The 22,647-nt window shown below is 39.0% G+C and overlaps 3 protein-coding genes across 3 annotated transcripts in view; 1 reads left to right on the top strand and 2 right to left on the bottom strand.

Moving 5' to 3' along the window:
* Positions 1–246: 246 nt before the first annotated feature.
* Positions 247–19,870, bottom strand: bcl2l11 (BCL2 like 11). Its single transcript, XM_059516978.1, has 4 exons — positions 19,540–19,870; positions 17,511–17,788; positions 14,795–14,928; positions 247–1,485 (listed from the first exon to the last, which is right to left on the bottom strand). Exons 1-4 carry the CDS (start codon positions 19,554–19,556, stop codon positions 1,369–1,371), a joined length of 546 nt encoding a protein of 181 aa, XP_059372961.1. The 5' UTR covers positions 19,557–19,870; the 3' UTR covers positions 247–1,368.
* A 1,237-nt stretch (positions 19,871–21,107) lies between these two features.
* Positions 21,108–22,647, bottom strand: part of acoxl (acyl-CoA oxidase-like) — a 44,608-nt gene continuing 43,068 nt past the window's right edge. Inside the window, exon 19 of the mRNA XM_059516977.1 lies at positions 21,108–21,788. Within this exon, the coding sequence (XP_059372960.1) occupies positions 21,612–21,788 (177 nt within the window). The 3' untranslated portion in view covers positions 21,108–21,611. The remainder of the gene's footprint in view (positions 21,789–22,647) is intronic.
* The window catches only part of lhcgr (luteinizing hormone/choriogonadotropin receptor), a 70,831-nt gene continuing 69,900 nt past the window's right edge, over positions 21,717–22,647 (top strand). The window contains exon 1 of the mRNA XM_059516976.1: positions 21,717–21,855. The gene's annotated coding sequence lies outside the window, so the exon portion shown is untranslated. The remainder of the gene's footprint in view (positions 21,856–22,647) is intronic.

The following is a 22,647-nucleotide window of genomic DNA, read 5'->3' as shown; positions in this document are numbered from 1 at the left end:
TTGAAAGTTCAGCAGCAAAAAGGGTTCAAGTTAATATCATTTGAAATTACGTTAAAGGCAAGGCCGTATCAACGGTTACAACAGCTAAATTTCACTGGCAAAAAAAGGTCAATTGTCCATTGTTGCTCACAAAGAAGTCACTTTCAAACCAAGCAGCTTTCTGTCAGTAAAAACAACGAATTTCACATGACCAACTTGAACACTAGTTAAATCTGTGTGAGGAACTTTATTTTTACTCTCATGTGAAACTCCCACTTTAAGGATGGGATATTTGGGGAAATAATAATTATTTTTGTTATTTTTGCTTGACTACAGTGCAATTCTGCAGCAGAAGTTTCTTCCAAATACTGTAACTGCATCAGCAGCGCGCTAAAATGAGAAGTGGCAGCCATACTATAATTTACACTAGTGCATACTTGTCAATGTACTGACAAATCAGTATAAACTACTGAGTGAACATCATATCACTTAATTAATATTCATGAGTCAATCTTTGTTTTATAATGTGTCCCTCCCATTTGTACCAAAGGTTAAAAAAGTTTCAAAGTTTCCTGATGTGTTGGGATTGACAGGAGTCATGTGGAAAAGCCTTTAATTATTTGGCTTCAAAGTGAGGTGAGGATATATTTCAGACGTCAAATGCAAGAAAGTCTGGCTGAAGGTAATTCATCTTATCTTGCAAAACGGTTTTCGACAAAATAGGTAAAATTTCTAAATATTGTTGATGCTTTCGGTCATGTCTTCAATTACAAATTTTTCAATTCCAATTTCATTTTCTGTTAAGGGATTATAATTTTCTATTTCATTTGATTTATACAGACTAATGCAAGTGCAAGACTAATGCAAGAAAAACCGAATGCAAGTGCAAATTTGGAGACAATGAACACATGAGGGTCAGGCAGAATCACTAACCGACTAACGTCCACGTTCATGAAATTATACAAAAAATGTACAAAATTAAATACAGAGAAAATAAATATAAAAGCAATGAAGAAAAAGACAGGGTAAAGACAAAAAAGATAGATGTGTCAAAGGCAAACAGGCAATAAAGGCACCTTTTCCACACTCCACATGGGGTTCAAGAAAAACCTCCACATCAACACAGCATGTAATGGCTCAGCTTTCCATGTGAACGCAGGAAACTCTGCTGTGAGTCAGTCTATGGATGGCCGAGGGTTCCCGATTTATGTATCCGTCCAGGTCTGCACATATCCCGACAGGTCCAAAACTGTACGCCGAAACCCGGAGAGGTTGCGGAAGAGCAGCACTGCTGTTATTCCTTAATATGTACATATATACAGTCAGGTGAGGGGGTGATGTACAATGCTACATGTCTGCTACACGTCTGCTGGGTGTTCAATGTGTCAATCATCTTCTTCGCAGGAAAAACTGTACTACACGTCCGATAAGGTCGTTCATCCACATGATGATGGCGTGTTCATTGGGAGCATGCAGCTGGGCCCTGTTGTTCCCACCTGCACCGGCCTGTTAGGATGAGAGAAAACAATGCATTTAAGTGAGAATCATATTTTTTAAATCAAGTAGTCAAGTACAAATTGCAGGAATGGAGATAAACGCTGCTGACGGCTAGTTTGTAGTTAGCATTTTAGCACTTCCAGTCAACGTGTGAAAAAAATTGTTTGGTTAACACAAGCTCAAGATATTTTCAGGTTTTATTCTAAGCCATGAAATACATCAGTAACTTGGGATTTTTTAAGCTTTATGTTTTGCTCAAACTTTCAGGGAAAATGTTTTTTAAGTAAAGACTGAAAGAGAAATGCTAGAAGCTGAGTGGTAATGCCCTTTTGTTCATTTGTGAAGATTATCAACTTTTTTTTTTGGTCACAGAGCTTATTTTCTACAATAATCCAAAAGCCAATGGAAAATTTTATTGGCTTTCTGTTGAGGGATGCCAACTTTTTAAACTATGTTAACATTGATTTAATGGAATGGCTACAAAAGCAGTGTTTTGATAGCCACAATATTGCTTTAAAGGGCATAAATATAGAGATGTTACTCTATTTTAAGCAGACACTCTATAGAGCTGTAACTCTATTTAGAGCTGAAAGCTCTAAAACTTTTTAAAACTAAAAAAACTAAAACCTTTTTTATTTTGCATCTATAAATTCAATGATTTTAAAATGCTTTTAAGCAAAGGGGTTGAATTTAGAGGTAAATACTAAAAAGATAAATGCAAAAAATATTTGCCTTGCTAATCAAATTTTCTTTTTCAATCTAACCCATTTCTAACATATAGATACAGACGTATGCATATTAGTGCACGTATACACATGTTGAAATCATTCTGACTCATAGCTGCTAATCATAAAAAGCCACCCAGATAAGTCCTTCAACATATACTGTGACACTCTGCACCATGTTGATACATGAAATATCATGTTGAGACCTTTGAGGGGTTTACAGTTTCTTTACGCCAGTCAGATCTACAACAAATGCAATACAGGAACTAGCAGCTGCCAGGTTATCTGGTGATCTCCGAGTCTGTGAGATTTGGCAGCACCTGACCTGAACCAGGTGGCCTCTTTCTGGCCTGCAGCTCTGCGCTGCGTTCCCCCAGTGTGCTGAATGACTGCGATAAGCAGCGAGGGCATTTCCCCCAGGAGACTGGCAGGAACTCGTGAGGAAACGCACTCTACAAGCCAGAAAAAAGCCTTTCCTGTAGAGAATGAAAGGAGGATGAAAAACAGCAGGCCGGGGCATGACCCTCACCTCCAGGATAAGAATCTACTCTGAGATGAAAACTATCAACAGGACGGGTGAATCTCATAAAAACTGGTGTTTCAGCCCACAATCCATGACAAATATTTCAAAATAACTCAATTGTTTAGATAATCAGTCAATTATATTATTTATATTCTGTAATTATTTATACAAGTAAACAAACAACAATTATTTTATAATATTCAGTTATATTATAAAATATGAATTATTATAGATAATAAACACATAATAAGCTGGGTGTTCATGCAAAAAATATCAACAAAATGTAATAAAATTAATATTATTTTTAAAGCTTTTTGTTGTTGTTGTTTTTTTACATTCATATATATATATACTTTTTCTAGTTTACTTGTTTCTTTTGGTTTTGGGATGAAATATGACCAATTTAATGAGATTCATAAAATGGCTATCACACACACACACACACACACACACACACACACACACACACACACACACACACACACACACACACACACACGTGCACACACATTAATTAAGTAAATCACTGACTCAAGGCAGGTGTGTGTCTGCATGGGGTCTAAATTGGGCCTCGTAATAAAACACTTTCTTTACAAACAAAGACAGAGCAAAAAAAAAATTATAATAATAAAAAACAGCTTTTAATTCAGTAAAAGCCCTGCCAAAAATCACAACGTGACCAAGGAGGGATTGTGTCCTCAGCCAGAGGAAACAGGTGAGGAGGAAGTGGAATGAAATGGAGGGAGATTTCACCCTGTGTGTGTGTGTGTGTGTGGTTATACAAGAGAAATTGTGAGTCAGTGGGACCGAGGTGCTTAAACCGAACGTGCTTCAAAGAGAAAAGCTTGTTTCAAATGCTGCATATTTTCACATGATGTTCATTTCGACTTGAGTGAGTCAACGCTAAACCACGCATCACTGCAAGTCAATGACTTCCACAACAAAATTACTCCTGAGGTGACTGAGTTTAGGTGAACTGAATACAAGGGGCATTTAAGAGAGGAAGCAGTGCCACGTACTGTATTAAATATGAAGGAAGCTTTATCTGAAGAAGTAGAGTTCATTGATATGGGTTCTTCAATAGCGATAAATTGAGAATAGGATTGTTGTTGAACAAAACAAGATGTGCAAATCAGGTAGGGCTGGGTGTATCGATTAATTCAAATGTAATGTTTTGCAATTACTTTTTTTAAATCAATGAATAATGGTTTGAATAAAAATAATCGCAAATTTGCAATTAGACATATGCCAATGAAAATAAAAATGACAAAAATACTGTAACATGCATGAGACACTGCACAAGACTTGATGTCAAACATGTCCGTCAAGCACATTTACACTAACAAAAAAAACAACAACAACAATGGAAAAGCAGTGCAGTGCACAGGCTGAAAGCTGCTGTTATTTTCTATTTTTACAAAACATTTACTATATTGCATTTTCATTATTTTATACTATTCAAAACAAGTTTGTACAATATTTGCCTTCGAGTTTCATGCATCATTTCTGCAATGATATTTTGAATGAATTGGTTTAACATTTACACCATATGTGGTGCAATTGGAATAAAACTGTATTCAGCCGACAGTAATCAAATGTTACGGTGTACTAAAACCCTCTTAACGATGTCAACATTTTAAAACAGCTTCAAACACAACTCAACCCAATCAGAGTTCCAAGTCAGAACTTTCTGTTTTCAAATTTGGAAGGAGATTTAATGCTTGCATTAATTGGACACAGATATGATGACCCTAAAACAGCCAAATAACATCAGATTTATTGGTCTATCACTAGTTTACATAACTGTTCATATGTTGTTACTAAAGAGCAGTTGTGTGTTGCATGCACAACATAAGCGGGTCACGAAAAGGCTCTTGGTTGTGATATGGGGAGCGCGTTTTAGAAACCAGCCTGACACTGAAGATCGAGTAAAATGACAGAGGCGCATCCCTCTAATCAAGCATATTTAGCTCATGCACCGCTGCGGAAAAACACACTTATGTACTATTTCAGCCTAGTCTGAGTCGACACAGATCTGCGCTTCACTCCTCCATCTGGGATCAATTCATCACTGTTAGCTTTAAAAACAATCTTGACACAAAAGATGGTGTTTATCTAGAGTCCTATCTGTACTGTGTAGGAGAGAATGCATACGGGAGAAGAAGAGTGGCATCCCTGATTCATCTCACTGCGACAATGAAGTCTAGCGTGGAAAAAAACCAAGCGACCACATGCAAGAAAAACAGAGCTGCATAACTCAACAAAGCCACAGTGCAGCAGAACAATCCTCACAGACTGTAGCGAGCTGCTAATATATTCACAGATGGCCAGTCTGCTATTAACAGAGCTGGTAAAAATGAATGTAATACAACACAAGCGCATGTGCTTTCAGTTTACATGGAGGAATAGCATGTGACAAACTCACGAAATAGAAAAACATGGAGCAACAAAGAAACTACTCCATATTAGCTGCGCGTCAGACTGCAGTTGCACTGTCAAGTAGTATGATGGGATGTATATTATTGTGAGAATCAATGTAATGACATAAAAAAAAAGAGAAAAGTACTAACAGATGCAGAAAAAAGAGAATCTGGGACTTCAATCACACCAGTGACAATATTTAATCAAAATCAAAACTTTACAGTGAGTTAACTTCAACATTTACTAGATAATTAAAATAATCAAATGTATCCGTCATTCATATATCTAATGAATCTGAGCTGGCATGAACTAACAATAAACAGCAGTGCTATTAAACTGATATACTATAAAACTTTTGTTAATATTTTGAATTCATTTTATTTTTATATTTGTGATTTCTTTTTTTTTTTTTAATAAGTATTTATTATTTCAATTTTAGTTTTGGTTCTTTTAGTATTTTAAACTAAATAAAAAACAGAAATATTGCCTTGGAAACTAGCTGAAATAAGTTATTTATTTTATATTTCATATGCAACTAATTTTTTTTTAATTTAATGGTATTAGTTTTAGTTAACTATAATAACACAGATAACAAGGATATTTTTTAATTTACCACCACTACACAACATAATGAACGCAGTGCAACGTACTGTACTTCTATCCTTTGAACATCGTTTTCATCCACATCATATTAAATATGACATCTACCCCAACTAAAGGCAGGTTCACATCAAGAACAATAACTATAATGATATATATAACTATAGTAGTGTCTATATATTGTATTTATTATAAGCACGTGCTGCAGTTTTGTCATCTGCCACTCTAAATGCTCAAGTTCTTTAAAGTCAGGTGGATTCTAATTATCTGTCAATGTTTTATCATTCATAGAATCGTTCTGGATGTGATTCCGACAATAAAGTTTCTTTGTGTTGTTATCATTACAGTTACTCTATTTTCATCAAATTTGAATAATTATCAAAACTTTATAGTTTTTGTCTTGGGTGTAAACGAGATTTAAGGTCAACTGAAACATCTTTTCTACTTGATTAAGCATCCAACGATTGATCTCAGGCGTGCCAGGAAGGGCAGATGAGGTTCTGACTTCCTGTCAGTCACTCAAACAGCACTAACCCTCAGGAAGACAGTAAGTTTGAAGCATGTTCGGCATGCAATCCTCTCCTGAGAGGTAGCCGCATGACTCAACAGAAACTTCACCAGCTACAATACTCTAGACTGTTCCAGTTCTCCAGGGAAGAGGCCTGCAACAAAAGAGCATTGATGCAAAGAGCTGACAAAGGTCCGTCATGTGTGATTTTGCAGGGCGAGATGCAGACATCAGCGGTGCTGTAACAACAAGCGCGCTCTGTGGCCAGACATCTGCTGTGCATTAGCGCAGTGCTTACTAACAGAGTGCTAGCATGTCACACCAGCACTCCTCCATCACAGCCAACGCTGGAGAAGTGCTGAGGAGAGTGAACGATCTTATTATCTATGATTTTATTCTTATTATCTTTCTATTTATGAAAGGAACTTGAATGGAAAGCTCACACAGGGTTCTTGCACCGCTGCATTTAATAAACAAGACTGCCAAAGGAGAATTGATTGCTCAAGTTTTTCTTAATTCATTTTTTTATTGGTGAAAAGCATCATTATTAATATTCCTCATACTTATTGTTATGGCTTTATTCTAATCTCTAACACATAATACCTCAAAACGTGCGTCTTGAATAGGAGACGTGATTTTACTTTCCTAAGTGATCGAAATTATAGTTTTCGTCTGGCAAAGGATAAAACAAACCAAATCTCATAAACTTGCATTGAATTAGGGACCAAGCCATATTTAGAGACTTGAGGATATTATAAATGTCCTTTAGCATAATTTTTAAAGTTTGAGCACTAGATCTAGAAAAGTCTTGTAAATGAACACATTATACAACTACTTTTTTATAAGGAAATTATATTTTTTATAAGGCATTTATATAGGAAACACGCATTTTTCGAGTTATGCCAAGCTCTAAAATATTTTATTGGGTAGAAATTGTGAATAATAATAATAATAATAATAAAATATTTATATCATTATTCTGTAGATCATGAAAAACTGAAAGTCATTGAGTCTTTGAATATGTGTCACGAACGGGAAAACAGGAGACGGAAAATCAAAGTGCAGTGTGGTTTTATTAAGGGTAATCCAAATCAGGGTCAAAAACAAGCCGGGGTTGTAACCAACAATATCCAAACAGAAACAAACAAACAGGAACAAGAACAGGAACTCAAGGACTAGGAAACGCGAGGAAACTAGGTGACGGAAAGTAAGGACTCCATGACGACAATTGGAAACAGACCAGATTATATGGGCAGGATAATGACTATGAAAGTGAAGACACCTGAGTGCAATTAACAGGTGTGCAATTACCGTGATGAAGGGACAAGGCTTTGTGGGAATTGTAGTGCCTGCGGTGAGGTGCCTATGGGGAAGTGAGACCACTAGTGGACACCCAGGGAAACAGAGACCAGACAGCATGACATTACCCCCTCCTCCACGGAGCAGCTACCAGATGCTCCACCCGAAACCAAGAAGAGACCAAGGAACACAGAGACAGAGAGGTGGAGCGGCGGAGGACCAGGGGGAGGGCCAAGTAAAAATGTTGAAACAGAGACAAGAGGTGCAAAACAAAAACAGGGAGCCCAGGAGTGGGGTGGACCGGCGGAGGATCAGGGGGAGGGATGGAGGGCCAGGTCCATAGAGGGAAACAGAGAGAAAAGGGCAAAAAACAAAACAAAACAACAAAACACAAGTCCAGGAAGGACAGAAAGTTCAGTGGCCCAGGGCCGAACCGACAGGGCAGTAATCCAGGGTGGAGCAAGGTGGAACTGGAGCCATGCGGTCGAAGCAAAAGCCCACCAGGGCGGCGCAGAAGACCACCACAACCGTGCGGTCCAGACAGAAGCCCACCAGGGCGGCGCTGAAGACCACAACAGCCGTGCGGTCGAGACAGAAGCCCACCAGGGAGGTGCAGAAGACCACCAAAACCATGCAGCCGAGACAGAAGCCCACCAGGGTGGCGCAGAAGGCCACCACATCCGTGCGGTTGAAACAGGAGCCCCCCAGGGCAGCACCGATGATACATGAGAGCAAGTCTGGATAGGCAAGTCTGAAACAGAGAACATGAACAAGTTAAGGGTGGCCTCCGTGTCCACGACAGGATCAGTCGAGCGTTCAGAGAGTTCGGCTGAGACGTGGAGAGGCTCTGGTAGTTCAGCAGAGACGTGGAGAGGCTTTGGTAGTTCAGCAGAGACGTGGAGAAGCTCTGGTAGTTCCGCAGAGTTTAGACTGGATTCAGGAAGATCAATGGTGACTTGACTCTGCTCATGAAGATCATTGGTGACTTGACTCTGCTCATGAAGATCAATGGTGAATTGCCTTTGCCCATGAAGATAGTCGGTGACTTGACCTTGCCCATGAAGAACACTGGTGACTTGACTTTGCCCATGAAGATCATTGGTGACTTGACTTTGCCCATGAAGATGATTGGTGGCTTGACTTTGCCCATGAAGATCATTGGTGACTTGCCTTTGCACATGCAGATCTCAGTGGTGACTTGAATCTGTCCATGAAGAACACCAGGTACTTGACTCTGTCCTTGAAGATCACCAGTGACTTGACTTGACTCCTGAGGTCTAACTGTGGTAGTGCTTAACTCGTGAGTGTCAACGGGGACTTGACCTGACTCTGGAGTGTCAACGGGGACTTGACCTGACTCTGGAGTGTCAACGGGGACTTGACCTAACTCTGGAGTGTCAACGGGGACTTGACCTGACTCTGGAGTGTCAACAGTGACTTGACCTGACTCTGGAGTGTCAACGGTGACTTGACCTGACTCTGCCGGCGGCCATCTTGGGCAGTGGCGCTAGTCTGGCGGCCACCTCGTGCTGTGGCGCTGGGCCGGCGGCCATCTTGGGCAGTGGCGCTGGGCCGCCGGCTATCTTGGGCAGTGGCGCTGGGCCGGCGGCCATCTTGGGCTGTGGCGCTGGGCTGGCGGCCATCTTGCGCGATGTTGCTGGGCTGGTGGCCATCTTGCGCTGTGGCGCTGGGCTGGCGACCACCTTGTACTGTGGCGCTGGGCTGGCGGTCTTATTGTGCAGTGTTGCTGGGCTGGCGGTCCTACCTGTCTGTAGACCCCGGTCTAGAGTCGGCCATCCCACCGAGAGAGACAGGTGTGGCGGAGTCATCCCACCGAGATCGATGCTGTAGGTAACTGGTGAACCCCCAAAAGTCCAGTATCTCCAGCCCCTTCATCTCCCACCCAGGTAAAGGGTCATCCAGCCAGTCGTTGAAAAGGTCCTTCAGTGCCTCATCGTTATACCCCATCCCCACTGCCATAGTCCAGAACATTTGCCCCAAGCCCCCCACCTCACTCCCCTTTTGACGGAGAGTGGTAAGGTTAGAAAGTCTCCCCATCCGCTCCTCTATGGTGGCTGGGGAACGTATACGAAATTCCACACCGCTGGATCTTAGCATGATGGAGTCCTTCTGTCACGAATGGGAACACAGGAGACGGAAGATCAAAGTGCAGTGTGGTTTTATTAAGGGTAATCCAAATCACGGTCAAAAACAAGCCGGGGTCGTAACCAACAATATCCAAACAGAAGCAAACAAACAAAAAAACAAACAAACAAACAGGAACAAGAACAGGAACTCAAGGACTAGGAAACGCGAGGAAACTAGGTGAAGGAAAGTAAGGACTCCATGACGACAATTGGAAACAGACCGGATTATATGGGCAGGATAATGACTATGAAAGTAAAGACACCTGAGTGCAATTAACAGGTGTGCAATTACCGTGATGAAGGGACAAGGCTTTGTGGGAATTGTAGTGCCTGCGGTGAGGTGCCTATGGGGAAGTGAGACCACTAGTGGACACCCAGGGAAACAGAGACCAGACAGCATGACAATATGAAGGTTAAAAAAGGTTGAAAACCACAGGTCTACTTCATAATTTACTTAAGTTGCACTCTAATAAACACCATAGCAGTACTCTGACCTGAAAAATTATAGATTTTTCCTTTATGCCAAAAATCATTAGGATATTAAGTAAAGATGATGTTCCGTGAAAATATTTTGTAAATCTCCTACTGTAAATATATCAAAACCTAATTTTATATTTGTAATACGCATTGCTTATAACTTAATTTGGATAAGTTTAAAGGCCATTTTTTCAATATTTAGATTTTTTTGCACCCTCAGATTCCAGATTTTCAAATAGTTGTATCTTTAATAATTTAGAAAAATTAACCCTTATGACTAGTTTTATGGTCCAGGGTCACATATAGTTATCTTTCTTGGTGTGAACAGGCCTTTACTCCAGCAAAATATAATTTTATCATAAAATCGAATATTTAATGGTATTTTGTGGAATTTTCTGGATTTTTGTTTAGTCCAACAATTCAAATGTGGAAACACTGACAGTTTTTCCAATCAGTCATTGCAAAATTCATCATATAGAGGTCAAACAAACATGGTCTAAATAAATAAACACACACAGGAGCAATACCCAAAACAAACCCCCAGAGTGGGTTTACTTATCCACTAAATCACTAAAAATTTGGGAAAATCGTGGGGTCTTTGATTAAGTTGTGGACTATTTAGATTTTTTTGTGTAATCCAGTATTTCAAATGTGCAAATAGTTTCAATCAATTGACAGTTTTTATAATCAGCTACTCCAAAATTCACCATATCAAGCTCAAACAAACATGATCGGAATAAATAAACAAACACAGGAGCATCAAACCCCTGAACAAACTCCCAGAGTTACATCACAGACACGTGAGAAGAGAAACAAACAAAAGCGAGGAGTCCAACCCGTCTATTTGGAGTGCTGGCCAGCCGTTTCCTCTCTGACCCTGACAGTGTAAGCAGCTCTCGCTCGGCCCGAGTGCGTCTCTATGGCGCTGACGAGACTGACCCGCTGCATAATTAGAGCCCAGAGCCTAACCGCAGGGTAAACATAATGAAGCTGAGCCGTCCCAGACACATACAGCACTGCCATGCAACCCTCCCTCTTTTTTTCCTCTCTGTCTCTGTTTTCAGATGACCCCTCTGTCTATTAGGGCTCCACCAGGGCTATTAGTCTGAGACTTTAACAGAAGTGGGTGGTTAAAGGGGGGTTTGGATGAATTCTGCTCCTTCTTATGCCCTTTACTGTACTTCAAGATTACTTTTGAGTTTTGCATTCTTTAAAGAAAAAAAAATGGGCAAAGTCATACAACTGCTTTACTTCCAAGGAGACCTCAAGATGATTTAAAATGCTTTAAAATAAGACAAAACAAACATTAAAATACATATAAACTAACTTTCTTGCAGTTCTGAGTTTACATCTCGCAATTCTGACATTTTTTCCTCTTAGAATTCTGTTTACATTCTGAAATTTCTCTGAATTCCGAGTTTACATCTTGCAATTCTGTTTGTTTGTTTGTTTCTGCCATGGAATAAAAAAGATAACTGCGACTCCTTATTTTACAGTTCTGACTTTTTTTCTTGCAATTCTTATCTGGAGATTGGAGCAATCCCAAAAGTATTTCTACACGTGGAAAAGTCATGTAAAACACTGAGGCCAGGTCAACAGCATTTTTTATGCCCCCTCATTCATTATAAACTGTCTAGCTATCTTTCTTAACCAAAATGAATGGTTTAAAAAACTTTACTTGGTGCAAAACAGCCTAGATGCTTCTTTTTAGCTTTAAAAATGTCCTTCTGGGGTCCTAAACATGAATGTCCTCTCTGATAAGACTACAGGGTGTGTCTGGAGAACAAGGCAAACACGACACATCCAGCAACAATGAATCACTCATGAATCAAGGGCACTTGTTTACAGTAAATGCATCAAGCAGCATTCTTTAAGACTATATCTTTCTGACGACATGTGATTGTTCAGGAAAGATATTATTTGAAGTAAAAAAAAAAAAACTTTGAAAATAAAACAGCTTCCACAGGCAGAGTGACGTATGAGACATAGCTTAACAATCAAATGAAGAACAAATCATATTTACACTAGCATCGCAGGAATAAATTACAATTTAAAATTATTCAAGTATTAAACAGTTATTTATAATATAATATATAATATTACAGTTATAATATATTTATGCAACCTTGGTGAAAAGTCTTGTTGAAAGTTTTCAAAAACATGAAAAAATATCTTACCAAACTTTTGAATGGTATTTAATGAAAAAATGGTGTAAACGTACATACAAAGATGAAAATTTATGAAAAAAGTTTAAAAGATAATGTTAAGTTTTTTAGTGAACTTTTGTTCACACCCTTAACCTGAAGTATGAGCAATAAATAGTAACTGTTGCCTTAACAAGCACACTAATAAATGTACCGTTGAGCCGTTTATAAGCATGACTCTTGCCTACAGGTATATCTTTCAAGAGATTTGCAGGTCTTGCTCACTTAAATAATGACTAAGGTAATTTTACACAGCAATAACCAAACAATAGTTCTAGTAGATAAGGCTGTTTTTGTATACTGAGCTCACAGAGATGACCTCAATCAAAACTCTGTCCGTTTACACTCCTACAGAGGGCAATTACGAGAAACTGCTCAACTTCAAATCCTCAAAGCAACATCTGCCAGTTTCCAAATCTATAACAAGCTAAGAAAAGAGCGTAAGGTCTGACACAACATAATAAACTCAAATACTACCAGACAGAACCGTGTCCAACTGGACGACTGCCCAAACAGGAAGCATGACACAGTTCTGGAGTCCAAGAGGTGAAAGGCAATAATTCCTCAACGGAGGTATTAATTATCTCAGATTGAACCAAAACAATAAAAGAATCTTATCAGAGCCAGCAACGTCACCAAACAGAGAAAACAAGTTTGAATGTTCATATAGATAACCAAAGGTGAACAGACTATACTAGCATGGCTATATTTGCATAAGGAACACACACTCTCAGATATAAAGGTATAACAGCTGTTACTGGGGTGATACCTTTTCAAAAAGTACACTTTTGTACCTAAAGGGTCCATTTTGGTACCTTTAAGGTAGATTTTAGTACTTAAAGTGTACATATTAGAACCTAATAGGTACAAAAGTGTACTTTTTGAAAAGGTATCACCCCAGTAACAGCTGTTATACCTTTATATCTGAGAGTGTGTGTTCCTTATGCAAATATAGCCATGCTAGTATAGTCTGTTCACCTTTGGTTATCTATATGAACATTCAAACTTGTTTTCTCTGTTTGGTGACGTTGCTGGCTGTGATAAGATTCTTTTATTGTTTTGGTTCAATCTGAGATAATTAATACCTCTGAGAGTGCATAAACATAACTTATAAAACTGTAGGATGAGTCTTACAGCCCTAGACATTAATCTAACTAGATCATATCTTATTACAAACAGCTAATGTATTACAGTTTTTCTCAGTCACTTTGGTACATTTCTCAGATCAGAATTGAAATTCTCAAAACTACCTGTTCAATTCTCACATCATTGTGTCACTTGTGCACATCAAAAAAGCCAAATGACATTGTAAAGGTTATTTTATTATTATTTTTGGGCCAGAACACTAGTAAAAGTATAACTAGGAATTCTATCCTGTCTCTTTCAATCAATATCCCACATACAGTAATGTGTAAATTTGTATTTTTGAAATGGATATATGGCATACATAAGCATATGGCATACTGTTCAATACAGTAACTGTCATCCAAAATGTTGCCATGGTTTACATCAGAACATCTCTCCAGAGTACACTGTTATATTGACAACATGACTAAGCATTTTGACTGTCTTATCTGTAAACTATGACACAAGGACTTGTCATTCGATGGCACTGACATGTTCATTGACACAGATATTTATTTTTGAGAGATGAACTAAGGATTTTGAGCAGGAGACTGGCTTTTGCAGGTAATCCATGGTGTTTTGCTATTTGTACGAGTTTTTTTGAGAAATGCACTTACTGTTTTGCAAATTGTGAGTTTGATTCGAGAAATGTAGCAAAGCGACTGAGAAAAACTGTAATAGCTTATTAATGCATGGCAATTGCAGTGTGAATATTAAGTGAAATACCTCATTCTGATATATGACAGATGTCATATATAGTGGTGCTAATTTCAAGTCTCTCATTGCATTTTACATACTGTATTATTTTTTCTAATAAAATAAAATCCCAAATAAAAAGTGGGACTCTAATGGAATCCATTAATTAACGGTTACTGATGATTGTATAATCTAGTAATGGAGAATGAGATGATGAGAGATGAAAGTGTGAACACTATATCAACCTTGCTTCTTTTATGAAGAACCTTGATTTGTTGAATGCTGCTGGAGTGATGCAACATTAAGAAATACTGTACTAGTTATGAAAATAAAGCTCTCTTTACAGCGTCAGAGTAAACATTCCCTCATTAAAGCCCTGATCTACAGAGACTTGCGGTGCCACTTTCTTTACACGCGTTCCTCTCTGCAACACATGTTTAAAACTCTTGATATGAGGGGGGTGGCATCCAAACGCAAAATCAAACTGCCTCCCTTGGACAGACAAAGAAAGCCGTTGCTCTAGCAAGTGAAAATATTTCATCAGCATCAATCTCCTGCATTTGATTATGTGGTGTCACCTTAATATTACTCACCCCCTGACAGTACAAGCGGTTGAACTCGTCTCCAATGCGCCGCAGCTCCCGAGCGACCGCCATCTCCGGCCCCATGGCTCCCACAGGTGCTGCCATCTGCACGTGCTGGTGGCTAGGTTCGGCAAACCATACCTCTGAGAAAAACACAAAGGAATTTGATTTTAAGACACACTATATACAAGCTCATTCAAACCTCAAATGATAGGGATGAGCAATCTGAGCAAAAAACATTTTGTTTCCCATTGAGATATATATACGTATATATACAGTATCAAAAAAATATACTTTTTTCAAACACTAAAAATTCAAACAAAATGTCTTAATGTCCAAAGCAGAGATAAGTCTATCAAAGATTAATCTGATTTATTTTTTATTTGAAAACATAATTGCAATACAAAACACACACACAAAAAAAAATTGGCACTCAGAAATTTCACAATTAATTACAAATAAATGGCAAGTAATACTGAATTTAAATGTAATTCTAAAGTGGAAAGATTAAAAATAAATTTTTAGTTTTTTTTTTTTAGAAAAAAAGCTTTAGTGCACAGTTGAATTGTAAAAGGCTAGGATTAAGAATAAGGGACCGGGTCATATTTAGAGCGTTGAAGATAGGACTATTTGAATTCAAATGAAACAAACAAGCATTAAAACAACTACAAATCAAGATATTCCTGATTTAAATTCATCCCTCCACTTTTTTTTTTCTTCTTTCAAGAAGCAGAGCTCAAACGGTCTACATTGTGTCACACATAAAGCCAGGATTAATTTCATGAAAACATAAATACTATTTGACAGTCAAGTTCACACCATGCAAGACACAATTTTTCAAACAAACCTCTATTCTTGTATATTGCATAGCATCGTCTGGTGCTAACAACCACCTCTGCGACCTCTGGTTTGGTTTTTCCACAGCCATTATCATGATTAAATATTTGCCAACTGTGCTAAAATTACACCTTCCGTCAGTTGTAAGACAGTAGCTGAACCACAGTGGTTTATTATGAGGCTAAACACTAATATCACCCAAACTCTGTCTGAACTCAAATTGATCTCACGCTATGACTCAAGCGAGAAGCAGTTTGACTGTTTTTTTCTCATGCTCAATCATATTAGGACCATTGGATATTCATTTCCTTTCACAACTCCGCTAGACCTGTATGAACTGAACCAGACAATATCTCAAAGTTTTAGTCAACACTTCAACCTCATTCTCTCGTGCCTTTACCACACAATACCAACAATAGCATTTCAAATAAGGACATTTAAATCAATATTGCAGTGTTCAGATGACTGTGTGCTCAGTTCTGGGTTTGTTTATCACCGCATCTTCATTTATCTTTGCACATAATAACATGTCTGACCCACAAAAGGTGAGCAAAACGGGCACAGAGTTCATACGTGTAAATTCAAGACCTTGTGCCAACACAATGCAGCAGCTAAAGGTCTAAACAAGAGGCCACTGGTAGAGGAACTCTCCTGCCGAGAAAGCAACAGATGAGAGCCCTGATAAGTTATTGTTGTTTCTCTTCACCATTAAGAGTGGCTACAGGAAGACATTTATCGCCATCTCATATCTCCTGGCTCTCAATAGGGAAAACAGAGATGGTTGGATCTCACGTCTAGCCTGCACAAAAGAGAGGATAGTCTATTTTGACTGAGTGCACTAAAGCTGATTCTCCGAACACTTTCTTTAGGCCTCGGTGACAGTGAAGGTAAACAAGAAGACAACAGGCAAATCAGCCAACTCCATCTGAGGCATTATGAGAAGACAGGTCACACGCTGTGGTCATGCATCTCAGGTGCACCAGGTTTGCAAGATATTGGGAATGAACCAAGCAGTAGCTTCATGCACGTGCAAGCACATGCTTCTGATGTTAACAAAGAGGAAATGTAAGATACTTCTTTTAGAGCAGCTATCACAAAGAAAAATGAGTCGACTTGGCTTTAGGCAGATTTGTGCTGCCTTCTAAATGAGAAGAACATGCTTTCTGGAAGAGATTCTTAAGACAAGTGCACTGCCAAGCATCAAAACATTATGCTTATCACTGCGCTAATGTGGAAACCTAAGCGCCGAGTTAAACATCTGACATTCATAAACATTGAGATGTGGCTATATTAATATTTTTATGCACCTTTACTTCACCTGTACAATCTGTCATGGTCACTTTGGAAGTTAGGGTTTGTGTTCGTTTTTAACTTTACAGACCAAAGGACCCCCTCCCCAATTCAGACCCTCAGTAGGCTTTACATAAAATAGCTAGACTTTTGCAACACTTTCTAATGTCTTTGATTAACTTTAACAAACTGTATGTGATGCTTAACATATAACAAATGTATTACACTTGATCTAATATAGAAATATTTTTAAAGAAAATATACTTTACATATGTGTCCACCCAGGGGCCCAAAACCAAATTGGACTTTGCCCTTGGGAATAAAGCCTTGTTGTTTATAGATAGCATAAAAAATGTCAATTTAACGTATTATTTACTTTAATCACAATAAAATTATTTAGAATATTAAATTTGTCGTGACATGTTGGTCAAAATATAGCAGAGCGCGCGTGCGATTCAATGCTCAGACAAAACCAGAATTTAATAAAATCAATCTAACCCACTGAAAGAAACCTGTTATGATGCATCGCTGCTCGTCGCGCCAGTCTCGTGTTTACACACCACACAATCTGGCCTTTTTCACTGCGGGGGGCTCTTACCATCATTTTGGTCGTCTTGCGCTTCGGAAATATTGGGCATTAGCGGAGAACCCGGCACAGAATCGCTGTCGACGGAAAAATAGCCACTAGAGGACCTGGAGAAGGTTCGGCACATCGGTGACCTCGACTGGTGACTATTCGACATGGCAATCCCTCCCCTTAACGGGTCCCCATCGCTCGGCTGAGGGAAGTCAAAGTGCCCGGGGCGCAACGCAGCTCCGACACTGGCGCTCTCTCCGCTTCCGCGCGACGCCGGGACATTACCCGGCGTTTGCTCTCTGCAGAACAAACAAAACACTCATTACTGTCGTTTGCAAGCGTTTGAAGAGGAGTTGTGTGGGTTGTTTGGCAGGGGGTTTTGAACTTCCAGTCTATTTCGTGGCGATCGGTACGCGTTTGGAAACTCAGCTGGCAGCTAACGCTACAAGTAAATCAGTAACCCGGAGAAGTGCGTCACACACGATCTCCACTTCAACTTCCTATTTCTTCCTTACTGCAAAACAAGTCTACATTTTGGGAAAAAACTCGAAAACGCGCGAGGCGATCGCGTCGAATAGCTACTGCACGGCACTCGGAGCTCGCGCTGTAGAGGAATCTACAAGCGTTCAACTTTGTGTATTTCATCGTTCTTGTCTGGAGAGGTTTATTATGTCGTGCTTTTAGAAATGAAAACACATCCCGTGGTTCTCCGTAACCCAGTTCAGCTTTGTTCAGTCATGCCGGTTTGTACAAACCGCGAAGCAACATGCCTAAAAAGCGACAATGCGTAAACTAAACACAACAAGAAATATCAGCTAAAATGAAAATAGAACAAACTCCGTCATGTTGTTGTAGTATCACCTACCGCTGGATTTGTTGCGCGTGCACTTGTCAGACAGTAGCCTACTAATACGTAGGCTACTTTGTATAATCAGCAGGAGCGCGAGTTAGAAACACGCACGCGACTAGATCGTAGTTTCTTTCTTCGGTTTATTTTATATCTTGCTTCGATGTCACTTGCCAGCGAGTTGCAAAGTCAGCGTTTTTCGGACAGTAATGAAACCCGTAGGCTAATGTACGAGCGGGGAGTTTGACGCTACTCGATCGCGACGTCTTTATTTCTTTCCTTGTCACTTGACAGTGAGCAGGAATGGCCAACATTCTGCTGTCAGTACTCGGTAATGTTTTATAGCGATTTATTTTCATCGAGAAAGCGGCGGCGAAACAATAACATGCGCATTAAAACCAAGTTTCCTATTAATAGGAGCGCGTCGACGCCTCCAAGTGTTAAGACAAACAGACAGCAGACAATAGCGCAAAGTTATGCGAGTATCAGTCCAACAGACCGACGGATTAGACGATCGTTACAAATAAATACTAAATAATAATAATAATAAACGCATATCGCACGTAGCAATTCTTTCCAGCAGGGAACACTTCGAGTCCTATTTCGAAAGTACAGCGCGAATAAATGTATATTTTACACTCGTAGGTAGGGTATCTCCTAGCGTACATCTGTAGAACAACAACAACCGCGGGTTTAATCGTATTTTGACTCATTTTCGGTGGATAACGGGAAAACAAAACAAACAGGTGCCTGTCGTTGTCCATTGCGAAACAGTTCAATTGTTAAATGTCAACGGGTTTGGACCACTCAGAAGACTGGACCCCTCTACTGCATCTCAACTTTTGTGTTCTTTGCGACATTGTTTGGCTGGACGCTACGTAAAGCCACCAGACAGCGCGCATCTGAAGTTTCACTTTTCCCCCTCGCCGCCGCGCGCAACTTTTGTGCATTGCGCGTTATGCTTCGCTAGAATAAAATACCAACACAAAAAATATTCCAGGGTGATCTTGGCAAATAAACAAATTAAAACCTAGATTTGATTTAACCTTTTCATGGGTTTTAAATCACGGTGATCAAATGTTAAAACGCGTATTAATAACCTATAATCCTTTTTGAAATTCAGTATTGTGCAAAAAAAGGGAAAAGTTAAAAGTTGTCCCAAAGAAAGCCGGTATACTGTAAGATCCGCGCGTATGAACTCACCTGGACTTGTCAGACATATCCGCTGCGGCATAAACGCGTTAACGCATCATCTTAAGCGATAAAGACAACAAAACCAAGAGTAAATTTAGAAATATCCAGGGATTAAAAAAAAGTGTTCTTCAAAGTTAATAATTATAAAAAAGCACAATTCCAATAGCTGGCAATCGACGGCTCTAAATCTCTCGATGCGTCTGTTCCTCTTGGAGCAGCGGTCATGTAAGATCCTGTTTGAAAAATGTCCTCAGGATTGTTTTTAATGGTGTCTTTTGTCTCGGTGTCTTCTTAAGTGCACTTCCTCGCTGTGGCTGACTCCCTTGTGTCTGCTGCTCAGAGAGAGCGAGTTGTTCTGTCTATTTACTGAAGCAAACCCTCACAGTAAAAAATCCGGAGAAGCCACGCCCCACATGGGATGGGCTTGTAATGGTCAAACCCACATCTTGTCAAACCACACCATCAGGCTACAAATGTACACAAACACTTTAGATTAAACTAGAACAAAAGCACTACAGCTCTTCTTTTGCACAGGCTAGTAGTCTCTTCTGTGGTATATTTCATGTGCAGTCTTGTTAAATAATGTTTGGCCACAAGTGAATCATGGGCAATTTGAAACAATGTTATTATGCTGCATGCAATACAAGCTAGGTCAACAATTGCAATGCAGGTATTTGTTATGCATTTTATTTTGTTGTTAATTAAATTATCCACTGTTTGTGGCACAGTATGACAACATGCACATTTTACACACAAAGACAAATAAGAAAATAGCTCTAACCAGTCTTCCATAGGTTACATTGAAAAGTGCAGAAAATCTGGAAATATAAGGGAATTTTTTTTTTTTTTTGGCAGAACATTAAGGAATTCCATGTTGCTGTTCTTTGCAGACTTTAATAAAAAGTGAACAAAATGAAATTTTTTTTTTTTTTGTGAAAGTTTGGTCCAGACTTAGTGTACAGGAATAACATAGATAGACATCATTTTGAAGACCCAGACTGAGCAGAATTTAACTACATTAGAACCTGTGATTTAATTGTTTACCTTTTAAATAAAGGTACAATTATGGCAGTTGATAGTAGCATTAAAAACTATAGCTGCATTAATATGTTAATGTCTGTCCAACATTGTACTGCGTTTACGGTTACTCAATGTATGTACTGTACAATCGCATAAATATTCATTAACCGTGTGTCATGTGATTTGATTAATTACATTTGGGCTTTTCTTAAAGTATTCAACTAAAAAACTGCCTTTTGGCACTTCTTTATGCTGTTATAGCTCAGATCCAGGCTATCAGGGCTCCTCTGTAAACAATAGACGCTTGGCTGGTGTTTATTTGAAATCAATTTAAGAAAAAATATTTAGAACCTGTATGATCGACATAATGTGCAACTCATATAACTGAAATTCCCTTCTACATACACTCTTAAAAATAAAGGTTCTGTATGGATGGTTCTCTGAAGAACTCTTAACATCCATGGAAATTTCCCATTGGACAGTATAGGCTCTTTATAGTGCAACAAGGTTCTTTAGATGTTCTTCACACTAAGGAATAATGGTTCTTTTAAGAGATGTTCAATGAAAGGTTCTTTATTGGCATCTTTGGTTCCAAGAAGTATCTTTAACATCCAATGACGTTTTCTTTTTTTGGACAAAAGGTCTTTTAATGTTAAACAAGGTTCTTTAGATGTTCTTCACACACACGAAAAAAGGAATCGTTCACAGAAAGGTTCTTTGTGGTACCCCAAATTGGTTCTTCTATGGCGTTGTTGCGAACTCACCCCTTTGGAACCTTTATTTTTAAGAGTGAACAAGAAAATGTAGTGTTGTGCCTAAATTATATGTCATTTTCTCAAGGCCTTAGCCATTAGCAGCCATTTCTACCATTCTTCTTGGCACATAGCATGATACTTAATCATAAATCATCAGCGATGCATTCGTAAGTGCATTGACCACCTCCAATCAGTCCATCATTCCTCCCAACCGATGATAAAGAAAATAGAAACCATTGAGACCAGCAACCTGAAATCACTTAATTGTTCTTCCACATCCTCATAAAGCCATGCTTATTCTCTAATTCAGAGCTTAGACAGAGGTTGGGTGCTGCTGGGATACTGTGGCTGTGGGTAGAAGGCCCATTCAGCCCTGGGATTGGCCACTCCAGCGATAGGGGCCTGGATGCAGCAGGACGGGATGTTGAAGTCATCGACCACCTTCAGCGCATCATCCTTCACCGATCTGCACAGCTCCAAAAGCTTCAAAACAAGCAGAACACAATCACACGAGTGTTAATGCCACGATATATAGCGATTTATACTTAAGGTTAGGGATATAATCCTGAGCAAGCCTATGATCAAGAGCAAACACAGCTAAAGATACTTGACACTAGTGACAACAAATGAGGATAATTCCAAAGAACATTGAAAAAATTGTGAAGAAGCCATTTTAACTCTGAATATTCTGGTACATTTCACAATTACAAAGACATAACATGAGATTTTGAAGTGGAAAAACTGAATTAGGATTTTCTTGTAAAACATATGCCAATCATCTTTTATTTACAACTTTAAAAAATATTTCTACAAGGTATTAGACATCAATTTATCACAGTCAATGTATAACCATAAGCATTACTCTTCTATAACAGCACCCTCTGGTGGATATTAACAAAGCAACATTGAAAAACGTTCAACTTTAATTTCTATTCCATTTCAATTCAGCAGAGACATTGATGCGTGAGTCATTGATGTGTGAGAACACAGTCAGACTGTCATGTCAGGGTCAAGGGAACAGGAATGAGAAGTTCCTGCCTCAGCTGTGATTAAAGACGGAAATGAGTGCTCACCATAACCAATGTTTCGAGCAGAACCACAGCACGCTGGATCAGATGACATACTGACTGTATAAAAGTTTTGAATTACTGTATTTACCACAACATTGAGTTTATAATATTTGTATCTCTTGTGGTCCCAATTTGGTCAGTTGACCTGTCCAGCATTGTGACATCCTAAACTTAACCTAAAACATATAATAGACTGATTAGACTAAAAATCTGGGAAAAATACATAATTTTTTTAAACGCATTGAAAAAAAGTCTTATACCCTAAGACTGCA

The sequence above is a fragment of the Carassius carassius genome, chromosome 30, assembly GCF_963082965.1.
Source record: "Carassius carassius chromosome 30, fCarCar2.1, whole genome shotgun sequence".
Lineage (NCBI taxonomy): Eukaryota > Metazoa > Chordata > Actinopteri > Cypriniformes > Cyprinidae > Carassius > Carassius carassius.
The sequence above is the reverse complement of the archived record's forward strand: the minus strand, read 5'-3'. Positions and strand labels throughout refer to the sequence as shown.